We start from the raw sequence: 19,609 nt of genomic DNA on the forward strand, positions 1-19,609 counted from the left end.
TTTCTTCGCCTTGGGATGTTTATTCTTCTTGTCTTTCTAGCCAGTGAGATGGCCTTGTCTCCATGTGAATCCTCCCAAACTGACTCGAATTCAGGTTATATCTTCAACTCAAGTTGTCTCGGCTGGTTTGGACTGAGCGTGTTCAAATGCCCACCACAAGTAGGACTTGTGAACCACACCGCATTGGAATCTCCATTTTCTCCTGCTTTATGTTTGACATTTTGTTGATGCTATTACACCCTTAACAAATCTTTCCTTTGAAATATCATCTTGTCATTATCCCATGCTTCTGAGTTTGAAAAGATGCTGTCTGACAGTGTACATAAAAGTAGAACAAACAACTTACCTGGTTAGCCTTTGCAGACCCACATAGTCTCAAGTCCCCACCTCTCAGTACTGTGCTTCCCTCTTCTCAAGACTGCATTTTACACTATGATTATTTTGTCATTTCCTTATTCAGCCGTTGGTCTCTATGTCTTTTAAAAGCAGGGCTACGCTTTTCTGAGTCTTGTGCTTCTGAAATGTTACAAGACCTAAGGACTCTCTTGGGCTTTTTCTCCCATGAAGGTGAGGACCAGTAAGCTTCTCAGAATTAGTAAGTAAGGTGACGGCCTGTTGTTGGCTGCTCAACAGAGCCCTGGCACCCACAGTTACTGCCTTCAGAGGGATTTTGTTTCAGAGCATTGGTAAGGGAGAAGCAGGTTCCTCAGTACTGAGGTTCAGTATTGAAGTGAGATCGAATCAGGCTACAGGCCTGAAGATCCCAATGTTGTACTTACAATATAAGTTCAGATACTCAACATTTTTATAGTTCTTTGTATTCTGAAGGAATGTTTCCCAGTTTTAATAGGAAAGTAACATTCATCAGATGTCCATTCATATACCAAGCTCTGCCTGTGTAGAAAGTCTGACAACATAGTATCAAATGATAGCTTTATGATGAAAGAAACCAAGGCTCAGAAATGGAGAAATTAGCCCCTAGACACACTGCTAGAAATTGATAAAACTAATGTTTTAAAAGCAAGAAAATCCTAATTATAAGCCCCTATACCATTTACTCAGAGACTTAAAAGCTCCACGTGCTGACGGTTCACAGCAAGGCATTAGGGAGGCGTTACTGAGTTTTAGCCTTGGAATTTAAAGCCCATAGTGTTTAAAACCTCTGTTTAAGTCACATGACTTGTGCATGATAAAATAACATCTAATAATTCGTCTACTAAGGCCTTACCTTTATGTGTCAGGTTTCTCCTTTAACTATTTCTAGAGCTTGAACATCACTCACGCAGTTACCAAATATTCTTGGACCAGTACCTCAATCCGTGGGAAATAAAAACCTTGGTCTTTTGTCTCTCCCCCTCATACATGCACCTTCCAGCTTAGAGCTGAAATGTAAGAAGCTTGTAAGTTTATTCATTTGAACAGGATAGAGTTCTTCCTGTGCCCAGGGCAGCATGAACTATGAGGTTTGCAGTTAGGAATCTTAATTCAAATCCTGGTTTTAAATGAGATGCCTTTGTGCTCTCAGAACAGTGGGCTGCTTTGAGTTTCATTCTCATGGCTGTGACTGAAGGCACACCTTCCTTAATGGGCAGCCACGACGGTTGAAACGGCATGGGCAGTGTCTCAGTGCTAGTGTTATCAGTTAGCGTAGGGCAGTGAGGTACAGTGCTGTGGTGCTCAGAGTGAGGACTGAAAATCTTCCTGCATCCTCAGGACCTCTTTGGGATCCATGAGTTCAAAAGCGTTTTCAAAAACACGAGGACATTAAATGGTTTTATATTTTATTTGTATATGTGCCTGCATGGGTATATGTGCACCGCAATCATACAGGTGTCATGGGAACCTGAAGAGGGTGTAAGAGACCCTGGAACTTCAGTTCTCGGGTCTCTCCAGTGTGGATGCTGGCAATCAAGAGCAGGGAATACTCCTAACTTGAGCCATCTTCCCAGCTCTCCCTTTAGCTCTTTCACTAGAACATACTGGTGTATTCCACAGGTTACAGAGCATGAGACATGATGGACTGTAGGGAAGGGTCATCGGGAGTATCTAGTTGCTCCCACCAACACACACACACACACACACACACACACACACACACACACACACACACACACACAATGATGTCTTAAAGCAGTCCCTTCTGCATTGGAATCACCTGTAAATCTCTGAAAACTATTGAGTGGCTCCTACCACAGGCTGATGTAAGTGATGTGTGTTTGCCCACGGTGCACTCAGCTTTCTGGAAGTTCCTCAGACGATGTGAGTGTGCAGCCAAGTCTGCGAACTGTTTTCTTAGGGGTTTTGAGGATTAAACCAGTGCTATTCTTCACATTACTTTGAAACATATAGTTTGTTTTGGGAAAACATTATTTCTGTCATCATGTAATGGCTCTTAACTTTGAAGGGTATAAAGGGGTTCAGAGACCCAAAAAGAGCTTGAGAGATGGATACCCGTAGGTAAGGAGTGACACCTCTCGGGCTGTGGATTGATGTGACTTACCACAGCAATCTTTGTGACCTTGAGAAAATCGTATCCATTTCGTGCTTCAGCTTCCTTGTTTGGATGAAACAAAACTTGCCTCAGTATTTTGTGAGGTCAGATGAGCAGCTCTGTACCGTCTGACACAAAGTCTGGGATATGGTAGCTCCATCAGTATTTGTCATCCTTGATTACTGAGTATTCATTCATTTGCTTCTCTCTGTTACTATGGCAAATACTAGAACCGAAAGAAATTTAGAGGAGAAAGGGGGTTCTGTTTGGCTTATACGTCAGGTCTGAGACTCAAAGCAGGAATCGGAAGCAGAAATCATGGAGGAATACTGCTTTCTCTGCTCTCTGACCCATCTCTACAGCTCCCCCCACCTGCGGGAGATATCGCCTCTCACAGTGCCCCAAACATGACCACAGGTCGTTTTATCTGGGCAACTACTCAAATCGACCATTCCTCTTCCTAGTTAACTGTAGTCCGTGTCAAGTTCAAAATAAAAACGAAACAGCATGCTGCAGTCACTCTTGCAGGTGCTGGACGCATAACAATTGACAGCCTTGTGGCTTCAAGCTAAATTTTCTCATCAACTCATTCTTCCTTTCAATTCATCTTCCCGCTTCATGGAGCAGGAGCCCTTGTGTGGTGTCTCTTGGGGGACTTATCAGGAAACTGTCATGAGTGGAGAAGTCAGATGACGTGGTCACCCGAGTTTGAACTTCGGTTCATATCTTATAGAGTGGCCATGCCACAACGAGCAAGAAGGATGATCACACCAAAGTGAGTGTTCTGTTGGGTGAGGAAGTGGCCTTCCAAGGGTACAGGATGGATTTCATCACCCAAAATGGTCCCCCTTGAGTCACCCCCAACCTTTTTTGCTTCAAAACTGTGAGTTTTAAGTATGTATGTGTCTTGGCTCTTTCTCATGAGCCTACTATCCTCTGAGATGTATTGCTTTGCATCTTTATTTGCACAGTGCTATTCAAGAACAGCATTCCCCAAGTTATTCTCTGGTGTACCACAAAGTTGAGAAAAAGAGGGAGATGAGCAGCTCGGTAATGCTGAAGATCATCAGCATAGCCAAGATCCCCTGCAACAGAAGCAAACAGTGGAGTCAGGACATTAGGACAGAGGTGGCTTTTCTGATCACAATGAAGCAGTTGAAACTACACAATAAACCCTCCTCTCTCAACTTAGTGAAGGATAATGGGAACATAAGCTGTACTAGCATGGCACAGGAGAGCATTATTTTCTTTAAGAAAAATCAAACAGAATGTTTGCTAAATGATATGCAGGTAATTTTCCATTTTATAGACGCAGCATCCAAAGAGGAGTGCATATCAGAAAAGTAGTCTCTTGAAGGACAAAGACAGAAGAAATCCAAGAGATAGGAAATGGTAGAGACAAAAATAGAAAAGGCAAGGAAAACAGGGGGGAAAGGGAAAACTACTGCCCCAGAAAAAGAGCAGCACACAGAAAAGCAGACACGGAGAGAAAGCTAGACTAGAAACACCACTCAGTCCTTTCTAATTGCTATAGAAAATTTTGTTTGGTTTTGTTTTTCAAGACAGGGTTTTCTGTAGCTTTGGCGCTTGTCCTGGAACTTGCTCTGTAGACCAGGTTGGCCTCAGACTCATGGAGATCCGCCTGCCTCTGCCTCCCAAGTGCTGGATTAAAGGTGTGTGCCACCACCACCCAGCTACAGAAAACTTTTAAAGTAGATGGTACCATGCCGGCTAAGAGCACACATAGCCCTACACACTTGGTCAGGAATTCACAGGCTGGACCCTGGCACAGAGCTGGTCAAAGCCTGCCCTCTTCCAAGACTGGATCCTTCTGTTGCCATTGCAAAGGCTCACGTTATTGGCAGTCTATTCTATGCTGTATTTGTCTATTGTATTTTTATGATAGCTTGAATAACTATTTAAGATCCCCTGGTTTATTTTAACAGTGATCCAATGTGTCATGGTGTAAAGTATTTCAATACTTTACTCCTCTGTGACAGGAGCTGATATATTTCCTTCTTTTTTTGTTCTCTTCGCTGTTTGTTTGTTTTACTTTGAACAATGCCGCAGCAGTGTTCTTGTAACGCATGTTTATATATAGGTGGTTTGTTTGCAGTGGAGATCGACACTGGGCTGAAGCTGGGTACCGTTTATGTAAGTGGATGTTGTCTCCCACTCTAACATCTCAGATGATGATGCATCTTTACATCACGTCTCTGCTTGCCATCCTACCTCCTCATTACTCCTTGGCTGCAGCCTGGGACCTTCTGATTGAATCCTGCTGGATGCTGAATGCATCAATTAATACATTTCCAGGCTTTTGATAGGGAGAAAGCTAGTTGAGGAATTTTATACATGACTTAATCAAATTGAGGAAGTTCTTCCTCTACTCACGGCTTGTTGAGTGTTTTTGTCATTTGACGATGAATTCAGTCAAATGTTTTATTTTCTATGTCCACTCAAATATCATGTGGATTTCATCTAGTGTTTTGCTGATATGGTACAATAAATATATAGATTTCTTTAAATATACATTCCATTCTTGGGACACATGAAACCTGGTTGTAGTTGTAGTTGGTGATCCTGTGTATACATCACTAGATTCGACATGCTTGTATTTAACTGGGGACTTTTACAGCTATATTTATAAGAAATATAGGTCTGGAGTTGTCGTCATGTGTTTTTGGTGTTTGGGTCTGGTTAATTTCAGTCTTACAGAACACATATCATCCAGACACTGTCACAGTGTTGTCATGTTAGTAAGGTTGTCTATTAGTTATCTTTTTTTTTTGAGACAGGGTTTCTCTGTAGCTTTTGGAGCCTGTCCTGGAACTAGCTCTTGTAGACCAGGCTGGCCTTGAACTCACAGAGATCCGCCTGCCTCTGCCTCCCGAGTGCTGGGATTAATGGCATGCGCCACCACCGCCCGGCTCTATTAGTTATCTTAAACCTTAAACTAGCATGGGGAAAATAGAAAGATAAGAAAGTCACAGTTAATGGCCGCTGGCACTTTGAAGGAGGACACTTTTGCTCCAGTAATCTTTAATGAAGAACACGCAGTTGCTAAGCTCAAGGAGTTGGAGCTGCCTATGAGCTGTATCATATCTTGTAGAACATTTACTTTGGAATTTCTTAAGGACTGTTGTTTGAGACTATGTGAGGTGTGGCAGTGACGGTGGTGGTTTAGTAATGCTGCAATATAATCTTCTCTGAACATATCTATATGTTATATAGATAGAAACACATTATATCTAGTATTATATATATGTATATATTATCTTGTTGAAAATCATCACAAAGAGTGATGATTAGACTGTATTATTGGCATAGGAGCGCAGTGTATCTTGTTCCTGTTAGCTGCCATCTATAGAGTCATTTCTTTTTATACATGTTTTCAGTTTGGGTTGGAAAAAGTTAGAGGGACTTCTAGAAGCTATTGGTCATCTAGCCCCATATATCCTTTAGCGTTGGCAAGATTCAGTTCAAGTTGTGAGCATTCTTGGATCACCCAGTTGGTGTCTACTGAAAGTTAAATATCTCAGGGGGTGGGGATGGGGCTGAGGCATGGGAAGAAGTCAGATGTTTGGTTTGTGGATACAGTTTCTTGAGTTTGTTTTCTTCTCTATTTACTCTGTCCAATCAGTCCTCTGTACCACATTGGGCAGGGCCCTTTGTTTTATCCTTACTTGAAGATTAAGAAGCCTATTGAGGGCCCAGGACACTGTAGACCTACCTTGAGTGGACACTGGCCCTTCACCTTGCTCTCAGAATTAGATTTCAGAAGGCCAACACTGACCCACAGCTGTGACACATAAGCAGCTTGGGTGTTCTTTAACGTTCTGTTTAGAAATTCCAAGTCCTAAGCTTTTCTTCTACAAACTTATAGTTTGCAAATAGCAAACCTTTAAGGCTTTTAAATGTCTTTGAGTGAGTTTTGTTTTATTTGTTTTATAGGTAGCACTTTGTTTTCAGAGGATTGATTTGGAAAGTTCTGCTCAGCATGACCAACCAGTTTCCTCTTATATGATCCCCTTATCTGATTTTGGGGGTCCTATTATACTCAATCACACCAAACACTGTCTTAGAACAGCTCTCTTTTTACATGAACCCCATTCTCTCAGGTAGTTTTGAACTTCTTCAATAATTTTTTTTGGTGGCATTTGGATTAAAGCTATTGCCTCATCTCAATTAAGTGTGCACTCCACCATGAAGATACTCATGTTAACAGTCTTTAACTACTTGACAATCACTTTATTTCTATATAGATTCATTCATATCTTTTACATTATTTTACACTAATTATTGTTGTATTTTGGGCAGAGCAGAAATGTTTATTTTCAGTTTACCGTACTTTATCAGAAATATAATCTAAACATTAAAATCAAATAAAAACCATAGACAAAATTATAATGTATATTGGAAACTTTGAACCACAAGCATACAACTAAGCCTCTATCTTTTAGTATCATTTTCTATATATATTATACTTATTTTGCGTGCATGCTTTATACGCTTTATAAGTTATTGAGTGTTTATTGTTATACTCCACAATGCCTGACAAAATGTTGGTTTGGTCCAGTGGACTCTTGAATGTCTTGAGTACAGAGAAATGTACACATGTCCACAATACTGTCTGGATGGTGCTGGGTGCTAGCCTTTTGTTTAAACCATCTCTTCTCATTCTAGAAATGGCGCAGGGGACTTACAATGAACAGAGTGGTAATAACACCACACTGACTAGCATCTGGAGAATAGCCACAGATGAACTGTCCATCTAGAAGGAAACCAAATATGAGGAGAACGATTCCAGCTGTTGCTCCCAGGGCACTGAGTAAATTCATCACCTGGCTGATTTTTATCTGCAATAGAATCAGAACGGAACACAAGACTCAGGCCTACCTTGTGCCACAGACAGAGCAGTGGGGATGGGTGAATACTGGAGAGCTAGATTAGTCCCAACACCAAGAAACCACCATGTGATCATTTAAAACCTTTGCAGCTCATAATAGTCTTCGGGCATTCATCCACAGTGGATGAGAGAAGTCAGCTAACCTTTGATCCCCTCTCCATCTCTTAAATTCTGTGCCTGGGTTAACTTCCATTCAAATAGAGGTGGCTGTGGCCTGTTTAAATGTTCATTTAAGACTGTATTTAACCCAACACTGTACTCATTACTTTGTCACTGGTATCTTCCGAAAATTACAAACTTTTGGGTCTGGTGAGATGACTCAGCAGATAAATGAACTTGCCACCTGACAACCTGGGTTCCATGCCTGGGACCCACATGGTAGAAGGAGAGAACCAGCTCCTACAAGCTGTCTTCTGACTTCCGCAGGTACATTGTGACTTCCACAGATACACCATGACTGCCACCGATACACTGTGACTTTCGTGAGGACTGACTACCATGGGTACATTTGTGTGACTGCCCCAGGTACACTGGGACAGCCATGGGTACACTGTGGCGTGAACAAGCACCCCATACAATACCTAATAAATAAATGTAAACATATTTTAAAATTACAAAATGTTAGGATGTTCTTTGATTCAAATGACTTACTGACTTATCACTATCTAATGTCTTTGTTGCTTTGAGTGAGATAGAATACTCTATATCTACAAATTTACATAGACCAGCAACATATTCTTTACCTCTGGAGTCTGTTTATGATTTAATTAGGTTGTCTACATCATGCTGTTCCTGTGAGTCAGACTATGGCCTGGTAAAGCATCTAGTCTGCAGTAGACTCCAAAACTACTTATGGAAGAGAATGAATGACTAGAGATCTGAGACCCAATCTGCATAAAACCTAAGATCATAGACAATAATTGGACTGGTCCGTGCCTCAGTGTCCTTAAGTAGAACATGAAACTCAAACATAATAACCTGGAAAAGTCTCCTGATAGCTAATGACTTCTGACTCTATGATGACTTTCAGAGCCAGGCAAAGTATGTAGTAATTATAATTTTTACAAGGCAGAAATAGAACTCACCATGTAGTCCGTAGTTTTTCTTTTTAGTGCAATCAGAAATGCTCCAGAGTTAATGAACTACAAACAAACAAACAGATAAAAAGTATCTCCATGATGGACATGGTAAGCTGATGTGGAGTGTTTCTCAGGTCATGTCTCTGTCCACTTCTTCCTTATGCCTCTCTCCTAAGGTCACAGAAACACCAGGGAAGTGAGGAGGGTGAGCCACCTCTGTCCACAGAACAGAGGACGAAAAAGAGTCATGTCCTTTGTGAGCTACCTCTGTCCAGAGAGAACAAAAGGGCTAGGTCTGCTTTAGTCTGAGCCACCTGTGTGAAGAAGAGGCTGTTTTTACCTCACTGGACTTTCAATTTCCTAATCCATTTCCTGTTAGTGATATCATGACTCAGTTTCCAAATGACATCAGTGTCATCATTTTAGGAACACTAAGGTCATATAGTCATTAGAGTCCAACCAGTGTGTTCTGTTGGATGGGAACACTGGGTACAGTTTTGGTCAACAGACTGGTGAAAAAAAGAAAAGAAAAAGGAAAGGAAGGAAGAAAGGAAAGAAGGAAGGAAAGAAGAAAAGAAGGGAGGAAGAAAGGAAGGAAGAAAAGAAGGAAAGAAGGAAGGAAGGAAAAAAAAGAAGAAAAAAGGAAGGAAGAAAAGTAAAGAAAGGAAGGAGAGAAGAAAGGAAGGAAAGTAGAGAAAGGAAGGAAAAAGGAAGGGAGGAAGAAAGGAAGGAAGAAATCACACACACCAATTTTTATGGAGGTCGATCAAGTATGGGAGCCTCGTTGCTTAGTGGAAACTTAAAATCTGAGCTTGGCCCCAGCTATGTTTAAATTTTCAGCCCCGTGTTCCAGCCCCATTTGTAGTGGATGCTCTCCCAGACCGTCAGACAGACAACGAGACCTCCCTGCCTTTATATCCAGACACTGCCCTGTTCCCACTCTTTGTATACACTTTTTTCACCCAAGTAAACAACCCTTCATTCTTTAAGCCCTGGTCTTGCTGGAAATGACTGAAAAGTTCCCTTTACACTTAGATATCTTTCCTTTGGAAGCAGCTTCTGTGTCCTTGTCAAATACTTGTCATAGCCTGTGGTATGAGGACTTGTGGCCAGGGACTGCCTTCTACTGAATCCCGCACCCTGCCCCTTCTCTGATGCTAAGAAGGTGCTAAATTAATGTGGACTATGTGTGATTAAGTAAACATCTCTGCATGGCTCAGAAGGCACATCCAGGAGCTGTCCCTGTCCCTGCTTCTTCACTTTCTGCAGAGCAAACTGCTTGCTTATCAACATCAGAAGCAACACCACAAAGGTGTAAGAAGTACACTGATCTCTTGGCATGGTTTGTTTCTTATTAGACTGAATGTCCATTGGAGGATAATCAATGTCCTAAAATTTGAATCCTTATTGTCTTGCTCTATAAAAACAGTTTATCATGTGTTGCAAGAAATTTTGGATGAATTAATGGACCAATAAACAACCATAAAACCCAGAGAAATATTCTCTCAAAATTTCAAGACCCAAAGATGGGCTACCGCCGGGCGGTGGTGGCACACGCCTTTAATCCCAGCACTCGGGAGGCAGAGGCAGGCGGATCTGTGTGAGTTCGAGACCAGCCTGGTCTACAAGAGCTAGTTCCAGGACAGGCTCCAAAACCACAGAGAAACCCTGTCTCGAAAAACCAACCAACCAAGCAAACAAACAAAAACAAAGATGGGCTACCATCAATCTGGTGATTCAAAGGAGGATAAACGTAATTGCAATGAGGTTATTTATGCCTTTGTGACATCTTCTACAGAATTATATACCCAAGTCTGTCTTGCTTCATAACTAAGAATTCATTCACTAACACCTTGCCTGGTTGATATGCCTTTAAATTGAACTAAATGCACTGTACTCACCAAAGCAGAGCCCCAAAATGGATATCCTGAGATAAATATAAAAGGAAACCTTGGATATGGGTTTACCAAGGTGAAAAGGAAAACAACTCCAAATGAAAAGTTCATGATTCCACACAGGATCTGGGTTGTCTGCAAAAGAGGGGAAAGTGAGCTCAGAAGAGGCACAATGGTGGCGTCCATTCTACTTAAATCTTTAGTTATGGATTTGGCCGTCACCCTCTTTATAATCTAGGGAAGGATAATGGACGTCCCCTTATAATATTCCTTGATGTTTTGTTAATCCCTCCATCTGATTTGAATTTAAATTATGGAACCAGCTTGGCCAACCAAGGGGCTACTCAGGAAAATCCGTTTGGAGGTGAGTGATCCTCTGAGCCTTTTGAAGCAGGGTTGCATCCCCAGGCCTATGCTCGTAAGGCATATTCTCAACCTACTGTTAATGCTAGGCAGGGGGTCTGTGGGTGCTAGAGAAGCCTGGTGAGAATGACAGAAAGGACAGAAGGTGTATGACCCAGGGGCTTTTTGTCGTTTATGAGCTTTGCACTTTACTGCCTCAATCTGGGTGAGGTCTTTTGCTGCAGTACCAATTTTTGGTGGCCGAATCCTAAGAGGTATGGTAGGCATTTTTGTCATATCTGGATGTCTGTCCCTCTTAAATGTCCCAATACCAACTCAATCCATATGTCCTCAGATGGGCTCACTTTCCTTTTTTAAGCCTGGTTTTCTGACTTCTTTGTTGTTGATGCTGTCGTCCTTTTAGGCTTGGGGTCATCAGTTCACCTATTTTTTTCAACTTCCCTGAGTGCCACAATCCCAAAGTAGCTAACTTTCCTATTATCTCTAGTTGTGAAATCATGCATACTTCAGCCTGACACCAAGCCTGACAAGCAGAGCTCGATCCCTGAAACCCAGATGGTGGAAGGAGAGAGTGCACTCTGACCTCCACACGTGTGCTGTGGCATACATATGACCATCTCTGCACACAAATGAATGGATACAGGTGAAATATAAATAGCAGCCTGACAAAGGAATTACAAAATCATACATATTTGATTTGTATCCCATCATCCTGCTGTAGGCAAAATCGGGATGCTTATTTCATAACTTTGTTTTTCCACGTGTTGGTGGATATACAGAGATATTCTTCCATTGTCCGTCCCTCACCCAGGGCACTCATTGACTTCTTTCACTTAATATGAAAATGAGATTCTTTATGCTTCCTCTTGGCTTGTTACCCTCTTCTTGTATCACAGACCTTCATTACTGGGTCTATTATACTACGTGGCTAAAACATGACTAATTTATCAGGCAGGTCGAGTCTTTTTATTCTTAGTCTTCTTAAATCTTTTAAGCCCAGATTGACCCTTCCCAGCTCTCCTCCACCACCCCCTTCCCTTTGCTTCCTGGGCATCACTTTCCAATGCTTTCTGCATCTAGTATGCTTCTCTTTTCTTCTTTCATTTCTATTTGTTGGAATTCCATCATTTCTTCAGAATCTGCATTAAATGTCCAATTCATTGTGAGTTGTATTCATCCTCTTTTAATTGTCCCAGCTCTGGGCTCCCATTGCCACTGTCACTGTTTTTACTCTTATTAGATACTCCATTGAAATACAGTTCTCAGTATATTCATGCTATTTTTATGTTTGAATGACACCTCATTTTCCTCAGTGAGGAAAAACTAGCTTGTATTTATTTCTGTGAATACAGCAACTAACATAGATGCTTGCACCTAATTCCACTTTTGTTAAAGTAATATAAGTGATTTCATTCAAAATCGGATTCCATTGTATTTGAAGAAAGACTGAAGCAGATTGCACTAGTGGTCTTCCACTTGCTATAGGATGATCTTTCTTATTTCCTTCTTTTCTTTTCCCTGAAAAAGTCTACTTTCTATTTTCCATTATGGGAGACTGGAGTTCAAAGGACAAAATATTCTCAAAGATATGGGTGACATTATAACCTCAAGCATACCTCTCTACCTCTCACTTTCCCATTTTCTTAAGAAAGGTTTGGTAAATAAAATTAGTATTTGTAGAATGAAGGAGATGATTGATGGAGAAATTAATGTTTGCCAGGACTCCATCTGTGGACAGAGAACTACAGGCAACTAAAGACTTCTGAGAAAGGGAGGATTCATCTTTCCTATGCTCCAGCCCCACCCTGTGAATTGATTATCCAAGGGCAAGTGGTCAGCAACACTGTCAAAATCAGAAGATTGTTTTTATTTATTTTCTTTTTCAAATACAATCTTCTCATTTAACATAGCTATACCTATTCCCACTCTCTCCCTTTCTCCCACCCTTCCTTCCCCCCACCTCCCCATCTATTCTTCAGAAAGGGTCAGGCTTCCCATGAGGAGTCAACAAAGTCTGACATACTACTTCCAGGCAGGACCAAGGCCCTCCTCCCTATATTTAGGCTGAGCAAGGTATCCCTCCCAAAAAGAATGGACTCCAAAATGCCAGTTAAAATACTAGGAATAAATCCTGGTCCCACTGCCAGTGACCCCACAGAGTGCCAAAGCCTCACAACTGTTCCCCACATCCAGTGGGCCTAGTTTGGTCCTATGCAGGTTCCCCACTATCAGTCCTGAGTCAGTGAGCTCTCACTAGCTCAGGTCAGCTGTTTCTGTGGGTATCACCATCATAGTTTTGACCCCTTTGCTCATATTATTGCTCTTTCTTCTCTTGGACTGATCTCCAGAAGCTAGGCTCAGTGCTTCACTTAGATCTCTGTATCGGCTTCTATCAGTTTCTGGTTGAAGGTTCTATGATGACAATTAAGGTATTCATCAATTTGATTACAGGGGAAGGCCAGTTTAGGCATCCTCTCCACTGATGCTTAAAGACATAGCTGGGTCATCCTTGTGGATCCTGGAAATTTCTTTAGTGCCATATTTCTTGCTGGTCCCTTAACGACTACCTCAATGAAGGTATGTCTTTCCTTTCTCTCCTTCTCTGACCTTCTCTCTTCTTGAGCATCCCATTTCTGGGCTTGCATGAGAAGGTATAAAAGCATGTGTTGCAGTATGCCTCATAGGGAATCTGGCCTAGCTTCTACTTGATTGCAACTTTTTTTTTATTTTTGAAATTGACTAGAAAAATCTCAAAGCTTGTTAGTTTGGCGGTTATGGTTTTTAAGAGTCCAGGAACACTGAATTTATTCATCTTGTGTTTTCCTGTTCACAGAATCGTGTGCACAATTTATACAGAAGCACAGTGCTTACTTCATAATTGGAGTGGAAATGAAAGTTGGAGTTCATCCTTGTTGAAGAATGTGTGCTCAGATAGTTCTTACCCACCCCGCCCTGTATAGAATATACATAGGGACAAATTTTACTTACCCCCAAGACCTTCAGTTTTCTAATAAGGACTTTCTGCACTCGGTTTTGGACATTATAGACTGAGGCTGTAAGAGTTGTTTGTTGTTCTGGACTGATGACCTCTGGAGGAAATACCAGGAACATGGGACTATTCTTATTGTTTGAATCCATGATAGTGTAGCTGGTCTTTTTTAAGTGGAAGGGAAGGATGTAGCTGGTCATCCCATTTAGACCATGTTTGTTTCCTGTACTGAGGCTCTCTAGGGCACTGGCATTATTGCCCTCTGGCTTAGAACCATAGAACCATAAAGTCACAGAGTCATAGAATCTCAGGAATGGCCAAGAGCCCAAAGCTATGAATTAAAGTGCCCACGTCCGTGTATTGCATTGGAGAAGCTGACTAGTGGTCTTGGTTTGTCAGTAGACACTGTGTCCTTGGGCAAGTCACATAGTCCTCTGTTCTTACAATTACCGCATACGTATATTAACCTGGGAAATCTTTTAGATCCCAAGTTTCCAGTGTTTCCATTTTGATGCAGAGAGGACAAAATCTCTCAGGCCTTAGAACTATCCATATTTTTTTTAAAAAAACACACACCTTATTCATGTTGCTTCTCGCTTAGAAGATATTTTTTGCCACCTCACTTTTGTAGCTTTATGTTATAAATTACCCCAAAGCATAGTGACTTCAAAGAACTGCAGTTTTATATTTTTGGGCACTCTGCCATGTACATTGCTGATTTCTCCAGCTGGTACTGTTCTATAAAGCCCTGCCAAGTTTTGTCCCACATCTGTGGCCCGCTAATGGATCGTGTAGTTAGAGGAGAGGGGAGAGCATTAGTCACACATCTCAGAGTTCAGGCTTTTGTTTTGTTTCCAGGACAACAATGCTCCTCAGACATCTGCTGAGTCATTTACTAGTGTCCCATTGGCCTTGGCAAATTCTGTAGGCAGTTTAGACTCAAGTGATAAAGGAACAGACGACTTCATTACTGGGTCTTGTCTGTCAAGCTGCAAGGACATAAATGAGCAAAAGGTGCACGCATGCATGTGTGTGTGTGCATGTGTGTGTGTTTATGTGATGTGCATATGTGTGCAGGCATTTGTGGTGGTCAGAAGAGGTTGGCACAGTTCCTAGAGCTTTAACTCAGGGTGGTTTTGAGCAGCCCAGTGTGGGTCCCTGTAAGAGTGCTATTAACTATTAACTACTAACGCCAGCTAGCTGTGCAGCACTGCTGTGCACTCTCTTTCTGTTGATTTCAAACCTTCCTTCACTGAGTTTTCTGTCAAGTCCAGCATCTTGAGAGCTGAAGGTTACGTCCATAGGGCACAGTTTGTTTTGAGTGTACCTTCCTCACGTGCACCTTAAATGGACATAGATTCCTGCTGATGGTCAGCCTTCATGAAAACCATCAGGTCCTTTGAGTTCAGGAATCTTTGGGTCGATGTAATGCCCCATTGCAATGGGCTATGTGCACTTCATTGCTCATGTTTTAGCTTTGCTGTGGGCCATTTTCCTCCCACGCATGGTAACATTCTCATAACTGCCTGATAAGTGGATAAATGATTAATTGTTCATTATGTTTTAATTTATCCACATCCTTTCTCATGATGCAACACAAGATTCATCCTTGGAGCATGAAAATTCAGAATTAACCCTAAACCCTTTTTAAAGAGTTAAATTAAATATTTAATTTTTAAGAATTTTATATGTTTCCATGTTTCCAATGACTTTTTCTGTGTCTCATGCTCCAATAAGTTTATTTACTAGTTCTAAGATCAAGATAAAGTTATCCATTAGCTTCTAAATTCATATTAGTTTATTTATTGAAACATGTCTTATTTAGAGTGATGATGATATAATACATCTATTTTGTGTGAATTATGTTCTGATATGTAAGTAAATTTTAGTAAAAATAAATAAAAGTACTATCAGTCAGCATTACTTCTTTTATCGTTTCTGTTCTAACCATGATGGTCAAATATTTTGTCTCACTTTATTTCAGTAGTTCATTTTGGCTGCTTCTTTACCAGCTGAATATGTATCTATGATCTTAACTTTAGGAACCTTGACAGAATCACGTGAGCTGTGAGGATGGCACTGTCCCGTAGTTCTGCACTGCAGCCAGTTGTTTGCTATTAGACATTTCAGGTTTGTTCCCACATGGATGGTGTGTGAGCTCAGCCTTGAAAAGCTTTACATAGCCTCACATATCTTATTTTCTGACATTATAAAACCTCATCTTTTCAGGAAAGGCCCTCTAATCTTTTCAAAATTTATTTATTTTGCATCCCAACATCAGCCTCCCCTCTGTCTTCTCTTCCCCTCCTACCTCCCTCAATCCCTCTTCTGTATTTTTTCTTAGAAAGGGGCATGTCTCCCACTGGCATCAACAAAGCATTGCACACTAAGCTACTGAAGACCAAGCACCTCCCCCTGTATTCAGGCTGGGCAAGGCAATCCAGCACGAGGAAGAGGTTCCCAAGAGCCAGCCAAAGCACCAGGTTCAGCCCCTGCTCCTATTGCCAGGAGTCCCACAAATAGACCAAGCTATACAACTGTCACATATATGCAGAGGGTCTACATCAGTCCCATGAGGGCTCCCTGGTTGTTGGTTCAGACTCTTGAGTTCCCATGAGCCAGGCTAGCTGTTTCTCTGTGTTCTTCTGTGATGTTCCTGACACTCAGGTTCCTACAATCCCTCCTTCCTCTCCTCAGCAGTACTCCCTGAGCTGGGCCCAATGTTTGGCAATGGGTCTCTGAACCTGCCTCCATCAGTCACTGAATAAAGCTTTCTGATGACAACCTGGGTAGTCACTAATCCGATCACAGGGATGGCCACTTCAGGCTATACGTCCACTGCTGTCAGGAGTCTTAGCTGGAAGGCCCTCTAATCTTAAAGTGGTTTATGAATTACTGGATACTATCTTTTAGGCCTTAATGTTCTTCATTAAACCTTTTGTCTTAGTGTTTTTGTTGCTGTGAAGAGACACCATGACTAAGAGAACTCTTGCAAAGGAAAACATTTAATTGGGGTTCACAGGTTCAGTTCATTATCATCATGGCAGAGAGCATGGTAGCATGAAGTCAGACATGGTACTGGAGAAGTATCTGAGGGCCCTAACCTTGCAAGCAACAGGAAATGGTCTGTCTGTTACACTGAGGGAAGCTTGAGCTAAAGAGACCTCAAAGCCTGCCCCCACAGTGTCATACGTCCTCCAACAAGGCCATACCTCCTATGCCATTTTCTATGAGCTTATAGGGGACAATTAGATTCAAACTGCTGCTACCTTTATCACGCTGCTACCTGTTCTTGGGAAGTTATGACAATGCTAGCAGTCAGACCAAGGTCAAGGTGTCTTCTCTGATCCCCTAAGAAAGGCTCCCATGTCCTTTCATTGATATCATGCTGTAGATGAAGCTTATTTTTCTTTGTTTTGAAATGTCTTTATACTGAAAAATGCTCTTCTTCCAAAGACCCCTATCCAACCGTAGAGAGGACAGCGGCAGGTGTCCTCTGCCTGGGGACCTCCAAGTCTTCTGGGTGCCATTTGCTCTTTCAATTATAAACACTGACTCTAGATCTTACCCCCATAAAGGACTGTGAAAATCCATTATTTCTCCCAATGTTTTCAGCTATTTTGGGGGACTAACAAGGAAACAATAGAGGAAGAAAGTGGCTGGGGTTTCTGTTTTGCTGAGTTATCCTGGGCTGGTGTCTGACTTTTATGAATGGCGACTCTTCTCACTGTGTTGCCATTGCACTGAATTCTTATTACTTCCAAGTAGTAATAATGCAACATGTCAAGATGCATAGATTATTTTAAAGTAAAATTGAAAACTTTTTATAGAAGCCACAAGGGCAGGCACTAGGGAGCTCCTATTGGATATATCTTCTGACGTATACTTTCTATTTCCTGTTCATTGACGTATCACTATGACCATTTAACCTCTCTATATGTAGTGTTCCCTTTTCGACTACCAGGGATTTTTCTGTCAAAGACAAAATTGTATTTGATTCATGAGGTCAGATGATTTTTAATGCCCTTGCTCTTTCTACCATCTAAGAAAAAAATACGAAAGGTTTGTGTTAGTATTGTTTGGGCTGCCATAACTAAGCACCTGAGATTGAGGGATTTCAACAGCACAATTTCATTGATTCTAGAAAATTGAAAATATGAAATCTGGGTACCAGGAAAATTAGATTTCAAATCTTTTAAGATTAATATAATTACAACATGTCTCCTTTCCCTTTGTTCCTTTCTTCCAATCTCTCTCATATACCCTTCCTTGTTCTCCTTCAAATTCATGGCCTCTTTTTTCACTAATTGGGACTATATACTTATATATTTCTAAATATAATCTGTTAAATCTTTATGCGTATGTTTTCATGACTAACTATTTGTCACTGAACAACCATTTGGTGTGCCCTTCTCTGGGAAAGATCTCCCACTCCCAGCTTTTCTCAGTTGTCTGTACTATAGTTCCTTGTGTAGAGTGGAGAGATGGTGGCCTTTTCTCATCCAGTCTGGTATGTCAATTGGTGTCATCCTCATTCAGTTCCTGTCTGGGCAATCATGTTAATAAGACTTTATGGATTTAGTCTTTGATGTTACTACATGACAGAATCTCACACCAAACTCCCTGATTATGTGGCTCTTACAATTTCTCTGCCCTTAGGTGTGGTTTTGGTTTGTATGCTTCCACTAATACTGTGCTCCACAAATCCACACTTTGAGTCATTGTGGTTTTTATAGTGGTCTCTGTTGCAAAGAGAAGTTTCCTTGTTGTGGGGTAAAGATTACACTTGTCTGTAATCTGGAAATGACATTAACGTCCCCTCCCTGAGGACTAATTTTTGCGGTGCCAGAAGGTACCATACAAGCTTCCAAAAGAGGAAGGAAACCAATAGTCCTACCGAGCTATGATGCCAATGAACCACACCAACCAGCATGGCACCATAACCTTAAGGGTGTAAGAGTGGCACATAAATCTTGGTGGAAAACAAAAGCTCTTTAATTATACTTAAGACCCATTTGACAGGAGGGAAACCATACCTGGTACTAGAAACCTAGTTTTCAGTGTTGGTGAGATCATGGCTGCTGGAGGAGAATCTGCAACCCCTAATTTATTAACCCAGCATAATCCCAAACAACAGCTATACACAGCCGTTCTTATACCAGCAAAATTTAGGTTTTTGTGATAGCACTCTTGGCTTTTAGGTGGCTGATCTCTTCTGATGCCTTTATATGACATTTCCTCAGATCTGAAGAGGATTAGAAAACTGTGCTTGGCTTGGAAGACAGAGAGGGGAACTGAGATTTGTTTTTTTTTTTTTTAAACACAATTCACTTTGGCCACAGAGGGTGAAATTGACTCCCAGTACTGACAAAGCTGTGAGTGCAGGCATGTGTGAGAGAGCGAGCTCTGCAGCTTCTTTCAATACAGTCTAGTTTGCCATATTTTCTATTAGAATATGCACGTGACTACCCTTCCCTGACTTCTACTCTTCTCTCTCTAGCTTTGCTTCCTACTTCAGCAAGTATTGGGCAAACATAGTACACCTATCTTCAAAACAAATGTGCGGAGAAAAAAATATTAGCATATGAGAAAATAGATCCGTTAGGTAGTAAGCTGTGGGATGAATTGACAATCATACATTGGAATACTATAATCGATGACAAAATTGTATAGCTTAGATGAGATTTATTTCTTCACTCCCAGAAGGTTTTGATATAGTCTTGACATCTGGCTTGTTTTCATTTTGTTTTAAAAGGGAATGAGTTCTTTGAAGGTCCTGCATGCCCTTTATCTCTGGTGAGTGAATTAGACAGCCAGCACAGGTTAGAGAATCAGCTGCTTCATCCTCATCTGGCTCCATCAGCTGGGATCTGTGGTTTTTGG

The 19,609-nt window shown here is 41.3% G+C and overlaps 1 protein-coding gene across 1 annotated transcript; it reads right to left on the reverse strand.

Moving 5' to 3' along the window:
- Nucleotides 1–3,489: 3,489 nt before the first annotated feature.
- On the reverse strand, nt 3,490–13,875 carry LOC142850669 (membrane-spanning 4-domains subfamily A member 5-like). Its single transcript, XM_075974598.1, has 5 exons — nt 13,726–13,875; nt 10,381–10,509; nt 8,486–8,542; nt 7,198–7,350; nt 3,490–3,576 (listed from the first exon to the last, which is right to left on the reverse strand). The coding sequence occupies exons 1-5, from the start codon at nt 13,873–13,875 to the stop codon at nt 3,490–3,492; spliced, it is 576 nt and encodes a 191-aa protein (XP_075830713.1).
- Nucleotides 13,876–19,609: the final 5,734 nt, after the last annotated feature.

Source organism: Microtus pennsylvanicus, chromosome 5 (genome assembly GCF_037038515.1).
Source record: "Microtus pennsylvanicus isolate mMicPen1 chromosome 5, mMicPen1.hap1, whole genome shotgun sequence".
NCBI lineage: Eukaryota > Metazoa > Chordata > Mammalia > Rodentia > Cricetidae > Microtus > Microtus pennsylvanicus.